At 47.2% G+C, this 8,396-nt stretch overlaps 1 protein-coding gene across 3 annotated transcripts in view; it reads right to left on the bottom strand.

Moving 5' to 3' along the window:
- Positions 1 to 418: 418 nt before the first annotated feature.
- Positions 419 to 8,396, bottom strand: part of ARHGEF7 (Rho guanine nucleotide exchange factor 7) — a 128,234-nt gene continuing 120,256 nt past the window's right edge. For 2 of the 3 annotated variants that reach the window (XM_007455310.1, XM_007455315.1), the window contains 3 exons: positions 1,998 to 2,097; positions 1,685 to 1,739; positions 561 to 683 (listed from right to left, as the gene is read on the bottom strand). In XM_007455310.1, the coding sequence (XP_007455372.1) occupies positions 561 to 683; positions 1,685 to 1,739; positions 1,998 to 2,097 (278 nt within the window). Of the gene's footprint in view, positions 684 to 1,684; positions 1,740 to 1,997; positions 2,098 to 8,396 lie in introns of all 3 variants that reach the window. The other variant, XM_007455313.1, reaches the window with a different exon arrangement.

Here is an 8,396-nt window from a genome sequence, read left to right on the forward strand (position 1 = left end):
CAGGTACGAACAAGGTGAGTTGTTTAGGCAGACTGCAGTGGGAGGCGTTTTCGGAGCACTGCGGTGGCGGAGAACAGAGCAGGCATCTCCCAGAAACACCTGTGCGCTCTCCAGACTCTGCTTTCCACGAGTGCGTGAGCACGCGTCCCAGTGCACGGGACCAGAGAGGTTAGTGGAGGGAGACTGCAGCACAGGCACCAGTCCAGACACAGCAACCACGGATACGCATTCAAAATGGAGCATTTACAGGCAACGTATATATAACATCTATATATATATTCAATCAAAGCCTGAAAGACCAGACGCAGTCACTGCACTTATTGCAGAATGAGGTACTGAGATGTTGAGAGGAAGGCAGTGCAGTCCGGCCTCGGCGTCTGCACCTCACGCTGGTTCTTCAGGAACGCCACGGCCGTGGTCAGCTGCAGCTTTTCTATGCACAGAAGGCAAGAGGACTCCCGTGCAGCCCTGCTCTGCGGTCCTGAGAGTCACTGGGGTGTGGTCACGGGGCTCCAGCTTGGTCTCGTAACCGGTCTCCGAGGGAGAGGCCAGGACGTTCCTTAGAGGTTGGTCTCGTCCCAAGCGGGGTCGTTCATGTTCTTTAGAACCTTCCTCACCAGCCTCTCCAGGTCCTTGCGGGCTCTCTGCTCCTCCTCCAGAGACTTCTTCATCTTCTTGTTATCCTGTAAGTGAAGCAGACCACTGGGTATTAACTGCCTTCGGTGCTGAAGCGGACCCCCTCCCCCAGGAGACGTGGGGCCTCACTGGAAGACATCCTGGGCTGGGACCGCCCTGCGCCGCGGCCAGGGGTGCGGTGACCAGGACCCCCCAGTGTCTGACGGACGCACAGCTGCTCCTGGGCACCAAGGCAAATCACAGACGGAGCAGGCCTAGGGCCCCCACTTGTAACTGTGAACAAGAGAATAGGCGAACGGCTGAAAATAACAGAAGGCACACCTCGTGTCCCTCCTAGTTCCTTCCACGTCTGCGATGACCCACCTACAGAGTTCCATAAGAAGGGGGGCAACAGAGACTGAGTGAGTTAGGACCCGTCACTCCCCGCACACACAGACGTATGCCGCTGCTGAGGACCAGGAAGCCCCCCGAACGGGGACGAGAAAGCACGTGGACGGCCAAGGGCAGCTCTGAGCACATGGCTGGCGTGCCCGCCCTCTGCCCAGCCCAGGCCACGCCGTCCTCAGGCTTCTCCTCGGCCTCCCCTCCTCGGACACCAAAGCCACTGATACAAACAAATAATGCACAAACACACAAAGTACGCTTGGCTAGTTAGCCAAGTTTAATTGACTTTCTGATGTGGCTTCTCAAGAACAAGGCCCATGTGTTTGTTGCACCAGAAAGTGGAAGAGAACGGGCACAGTGGGGACCTACCAAACTGTTTAACTAGATGGAATTTAGATCTCTTGCCTGATTATTCCAGCAGAATCTGGGATGGTTTATGATGTCAAAAACAGTGCAGTGAAAAGAAAGCCACTTTCAAGATTCACTTCCCGGTCTATCACATTTACAGAAGACCAGCTGTTGTCCTGCTTCTGAAATCTGAATACTGAGAGTCAGGCTCTCTTCTCTGCATCACTGCGCTTGCGGACAGCTGGATTCACTTCTAACGCCATGTTTCCCTCTCTTCCCCCGTTAAAAGGAAGATTAATGACGGACGACGACCCACCTGTCGTAACTCCTGGACTTCATCCTTTAGTGCATACACGGTGTCGACGAGACTCCTAGGCAGAAGAGAAGGCACCCTGAACAAGGACCGGGTCAGAGGCGACGCCCGGAACCTCCCCGGACGCACATGCTGCCCACCTGCCCTGCACGCCCAGGCCCTCGGTCCGGGGAGGCCCACTTCTGCGCACAGGGGCACGGACCCCAGCCAGAAAGTCCACACCCCGGCCCTCCTGGAACCATCCTGAAGCCAGTGCCGCCCCTCCCCCGACAACCCCCTTCCCCTGCCCGCTTTAAAGCACTGGAATACAGCTTACTTTTCTTCTATCACTGTCTGACCGTTACTTTTAGTTTCTTCAACTATAATTTTCTCTTCTTCTGGAAGCAAAACTTGTGGCGCAGATTCTTTGCGTGAACCTATCATCATTTAAAACAAAACAAAACAAAACACCCTCAGGTAAATACCATGGCAGAACTAAAAGGAGAACTTGACTATACAACACTACTTAATTATTAATATTAAATTCCAGGTGTTAATTCCAGTATGTTAAAAAATGTATTTTCTAGGTAAAACAGGGAAGGGCAACTTTTAGAAACTCCCTCTACCTGTGTGTACTGAACCCAGCCTCCTCCATGCCTAAAGCATGACAGAGGAAAGGAAACATTCGCTCTGTTTGCAACTTATTAAGCTTCAGTTTCTTAATCTGGACCATGGATCTTTTAAACCCTGAAACTTTCAACAGAAGGTTCTGACCATATTGCCCTGGATATTTTGGAAATATTCGAACTTTTTAGGGATATTCGTATCAACCAAATTTTGTGCCAGTTTATTCCAGGAATTTTACAAAGACCCATCGGATCATGCAGTAGACATATACCAACTGTTTATCAAGTCAGTGAACTGGCCCTTATGACACGTAACTCCACAGCAACGGCTAACAGTGTTACAAGCACGTGGTTAAGAAAAGTGCATTTTATTACTTGGTTCTCTTACGAAAACTTTATTTACGTTCCCTGGCATATAAACGTTTTTCCAAAAGGAAGGAAGTAAACCGTTTACAGTATCAGAGGAACGTTTACGTCATTTAACCAAGATCCAGCGCAAAAGCTTACCCAGGACAGTGGCCTGATAAACATTTACTGCAAAATAAGTACTTCAGAAATTAACTGGGAAACCCAAACGTTTGAAAAGGTGAAAAACGAGAATCCAATCTTATTTAAGGGTGCAAGGAAGAAAATAAACTTTTAAAAAGGTTACACTATACAGCACTAACATAGATCACTTATATTTTCGTAAAATTACATCAGGTGCACATTCGAGGAAGGACAGAACCCACCACAGACCCACTGCGACTGGTGGTGTGATAAACGCAGCTTCTCTCCATTAAAATACACGTGATGTTGGATACATGCTCATTAATCACGGAGATGGAGGTTCGGCTTGCTTGATCTTGTTTTTTTCCTGCTTTACCCTTAGTTTGCCCTCCCAAAGGTCTGTCACATTGTAAGATGGCACTTGTGCATCCTCACGCTGTGGGGACATTGCGTATAACACACGTTTTCAGGACAGGACTTACTGGTTTCACCAGCGTTTTACTGCAAGCTTACACTCCTCTGAACAGAACAGGGCTGGTGGTTACTGTCAAAGCCTGATGACAAGAGACTCATTCGATGCTCCTGACATCCAGAGAGCACGTCCGTCACCCCCAGGGCAGCTCATGACATGGAGACGAGGACGGCCGTCTACCGGCCCCGGGAGCCTTCCCACATGCCCCCTGCGTCTGCAGGGCCCGGCTCCACCCCCGCCCCACAGGCTGGGAAGGTGCTTGGACGCCGACCTCCTCCTCCTTTGCTGTCTCAGGCAGAGGAAACTTCGGCTCTGGGTGGGCAAGGACAATTCCACGTTACACAGTACGAACTTCTAGACAGATAAATAGGTACCTCACACCAGTAAAGGAAGGGCTTTATGCGTCCTGAGCGGAACTTCCGTATTATAATCATAGGCAGTACTTAGAATTCTGTCACAAGCCGTAACGAGCTGGCGTGTCGGAGCATATCTGTACTTAAGTTTGTCGATTACTATTTCAAAGACGACCCTCCGCTAGTGCCTTCGTGTTCACACCGAGGTGCGGGCCCCCAGTAGCTGCAGCTCTGGCTGTCGGGGGAAGGGTGGTGCCCGGCTCACACCCCACCCAGCACAGTGACCTGCGCGGCCAGGGGGTGACTTCTCAGACAGAAGGCGACATGGGCCCACAAAGGGACACACCCTGAAAGGCTTCGTCACGCTGACAGCCGTGGGCTGCTCCGGGGCCCCCGTGCGGGGCTGCGGGCACGGCGTCTCCCAGGCCTTTCTCAGTAAACGGGAAGTGCTCCTGGGACGTCTGGGTCGTGTGGGAACGTGTGCTTGAGAAGGAAACGCGCACGTGGAACACACGACGGAGGAAAAGCACAGGGACGCTGCCAGGTGATGGATTCTGAGGGTCGAGAAATTCCTGCGCTTCCGACACAAACGCAAATGCTACCCGTGTTTTCATCAGGAAAAGTGAACTCGGGTTATTTTCCTTAAAAACAGACAAGGATTCCTAAAGATTCAGAGGTGTGTACCACACGGACGGACAATAAGGGGCCCACTTAGTTTTCCCTGTAAAGAGAAGCAGGCAGGTGACATCAGACCACTTAGCGCCTGAGGGTTCCCGCTGTTACCTGCTTTTTGCGCCCAGACGTTGCTGTGTTACAGCCAGATCAAGAGCTACCCGTGGTGTATCTGTCACGTTCAGTTTCTAATACAACATTTCTTCACGTAAACTAGCTAATGAGACAAGAGGTTGGAAATGTTTTCTTACGTAACAGTGCTTTAGGGAAGACTAAATTCCACGTATTTCAATTACTTTTGCATCTTCTAGCTTCCTAGGCAACCTATTTACATTACATGTTTGCAGCAGTAAATTCTTCAAATAACACATAAAATAGAATCACGAGGGACGACCGCCCTGTGAAGTGCGGATCGGAGCGCAGCAGGCTGTCGTGCAGGGCCCGGGGCTGCAGGGACTCACTCTCACGGGTCTGTGGGTCTCGATAAACTCGGGCCTGTCACCGATCCGCGGAGCCTCGATTCCACCACCCGTAAGAGAGAGCCACAAAACCAACCACCTCTGCAGAGCTGTTCTGGGGATTAATTTAAAAGTTGCATCGTACAGATATCTTTTACCAGATGAGTTCGTAAATATAAAAGCCTTACACTCCACTATGCGATGTGACTGAATCAGGGGAACTAATAAACGTGTGGGAACTGGTTCAAGAACTGCCCAAGCAAGACAGACGTTGTTCTTATTTTTGCCAATACACTTAAAGCACACAAGGAGGCGACAAATCTAAGTATGAGAATGTTATGTTATAGACAGGATGTACTAACTGCTGGGTCCCTGAAACGTGCCACGGTGAAAAATGTCATTTATGGATTTGATGGTGAGCCAGGAGGCTTGTAAAGGAAGATTAGTCATCAGCCTCAACAGAAACCCACGGGCCTCCTAGTTTCAACATATTTTTGTAAAACAACTGAAAACAATTGATAGTCTCTCAGTAACACAACAAAGGAATGTTTCTCCAGCCAGGTTTATAAATAAGCTATTTCTATAAGAACAAAGTTCTAGAGAGTAAGTAGATTTAACAAGCCCTCCCAAAGATCATTTTAGTATTTTTAAAGGTACCACAGCACATTTTCTCTGAATTGGTTAGGTTGGAAAGACCATTTAACAGCAGAACTACCAGAGACTGCTCTCTCACTTTATTTAAAATCCTCTAAAAGGGGCCGAGCCACAGATGAGTGTGTTCACGGATGTTCCAGCACACTCAAGACCTGTGTTTCCCAAACTCTGTACTAAACACAAAGTTTTGTGCTTCCAAGAGATAACTGGGATTCTGCAACACGTAATTTTGGAAAATTCTGAATGCTGTAGCCACTTCCTGGAGATTCACAGTGCACATTTAGCATGCTTAAGGTTTTCAGTAAAAATACCCATTTAACTTGAATTCAGCATTTCCTAAACTTGTCTGAGTGCTGAACTATTTCCTCCCCCATCATCAATATTAACATTTTGCAGTTTTCTGGTTAACAGTTTGAGGAGTGCTGGACTGGCCTATAATCCCACCTGTGTCTATGAATACACACACACACACACACACACACACACACACACACACACACACGAGTGCTGGGTGGCTTTGTTGTTGTTCAGGATGGGGATGAATACAATGAAATAATAATCATTAGCGCCAACCCAGCCGCCAGCGCCCGCTGACAAGGATGCGGCAGTTCTGCACTGCCACCAGAAGGGGCCGCTCTGTGCCCTCAGCTGGAGACGGAGCAGGTGCTGGGGGGCCATGAACTCACTCACATGTGTGATCCAGAAGCTGGAGACACGCTCAGAACCCTGTCCCCTAAAACAGTCACAGGTCGCCAGAGAACTGTGGACCTTAGGCTGAGAAACACAGATGCACGCAGCACTCCCACCTCCTGGACAGAGGACCTGCCCAGGCAGCAAGAGCCTCAACCCAAGGTGCCGTTGTGGTGGTCAGACTGCCACCTGGTGCCGCATCAGATGGCCTGCGGCTCTCAAACCCAGGGTGCATGTGGTGCGTCTGCCCCTGCGAGGGGGTTGGCCTGCACTGAGAGCCTAAAAACAGGGTAGGTTTGTCAGGACAGAACATCTGCTTATCTAGCCAGCGGTCCAGCACATTTGTAGCAAAATTCACATGACTTCTTAAATTCGTAACCTTTCTAAAATCTGCATCTAATTATACTCAACAGAAACTGAAGTAACTTTCAGAATGAAACAAAGTGTTACATTTTAAAAAAAAAGTCTACTGAGTAAAATCTCTCCGAAAGGCCACTTTGTTATTTATGGCTATGATAAGCTTCTAATTCATTTTTCTTAAAAAACAAAAACAAAAACACGAGGACCCTCTTTAGAGAGGGATGTGCATTTGTTTATCGTTTGCACCTTGTCCTGGCCCCATACCTGCCACAGGTACTTGTTTTCCTTTCATTCTGCTTTTCCTAGTCAGCTGGACATGCACTTTACCAAACAAAAATTAAAAACTGACCTCAGTCTCGGTAAGAAGCATTCAAGTCGGGGCTTTTTTCTGTTTATGCACACGTCCCCACCCCCATCAAAAAAGAGAGAACTCTTCTTTCTGAAAACAAACATCCCAGTGATTGAAAACTTGTTTTAAAAAAAATTCGAGGGGAACAGATGAAATAAAAATATACAAAGAGTCACCTTGCATCGTCCAGAACACACTTAACCTAAGAAAGTGCAAGCTTTGCTATCAAGGCAGATAAAAGGTGTTCTACTGCCCGGCCTTCCTGTGGAAGAGGTTACATTCAAACAGCAAGCGTCAAACTGCAAGCTCTGCTACGCCCTCCGCCCCACATAACAAATATTAAAAGCCACAGGCTAGCAAATGCAAAATTTATTTCAACTGTACATAACAGATGTCTTTTTTTTAATATATATAAAACAAACACTTCATTGCCATATGCAACCACAAACAATATGCATTCTGTACAGTACAATGCAACATTCAGGTATACACCCCACTGAGTCTCAAACGGCAGTCACCCAATGAAAATGGCTTTCCCGTTCACAAATAAAAAGCACAATATATAGATTTTTTCAAGGTCTTATACCACTATATACAAATCACTGTGTTTTCGCAATTTTATGCAAAACACATAATTAATATAGCCTATATACTTGTGGCAAGTGTCAATTCAATGGGTTCACCGTTTAGGCCATTTGCAAAAGCGCCTGGTAATGGCTTAAACCTACCTTCTAGTTCAGATTCTTCATCCTTTCGTTATAATACTAACTGTACACACAGATATTACAGAATTGCATAAATGTAAGGTACTATTTCAGCATGACTAAAGTTCCACAGAAGTAGAAACACTGGCCTTGGGGCGCCACGTCACTGCTGCCACGTGAGAACTGCTCTCAAGCCAGTGGCACTAATACTGCCAACCAGGTCACCAGAGCTAATGGTGCCACAGACATCAGAACAAATCCAAACAAACAAACAGCCAGGTTGTTATTCTGCAGTGATCTTAGCATCAACAAAAAAATCATCGTCAAAATGGCTTTAACTGGCACAAAAAGGAATGATGAGAAAATGTCAAAACTTTGGTGTACAGAATATCAATGAAAATGTCTCATCAGGACAACCCAAATGACACTTGGTGTTAAAGAGAAACCCAAGTGCAGCAGCTGTGGTGCACACAGCACATGACACGACAACCCAAACTCACTAAGGCATGGTCGAGGCGTATAAGCCAACATATGTTATCACAGTCTCCAAGCAAACAAAAGACCCTCTACTGTGAGTATCAGAAAAGCTGCAATGTATTACTTGATGTGATATAAAGTAAAACAAAACGCTTCTAAATTCATTGCATGATATTAAGTATGTGAACCTTGGAGTTATCCTATTTCTCCCACAATCCCATTTGCTATTTGGCTGAACGTATATAAGCCCGTCTCTACCACGGGTGAATACTGGGCTCCGACGAATATTAAAAGATTGCTTCTCAACTTTCTTATTCACACTAATTGATACAAAAATTTGAAACCTCCAGATGGCATAAGTAGTTTAGTAGCTACCTGGGAACAACAGACAGACGTTTGGATTTCCTGGTTTTCCTAACCACCTCCCTACAC

This window comes from Lipotes vexillifer, unplaced genomic scaffold, assembly GCF_000442215.2.
Source record: "Lipotes vexillifer unplaced genomic scaffold, Lipotes_vexillifer_v1.1 scaffold132, whole genome shotgun sequence".
In the NCBI taxonomy this organism is placed as follows: domain Eukaryota; kingdom Metazoa; phylum Chordata; class Mammalia; order Artiodactyla; family Lipotidae; genus Lipotes; species Lipotes vexillifer.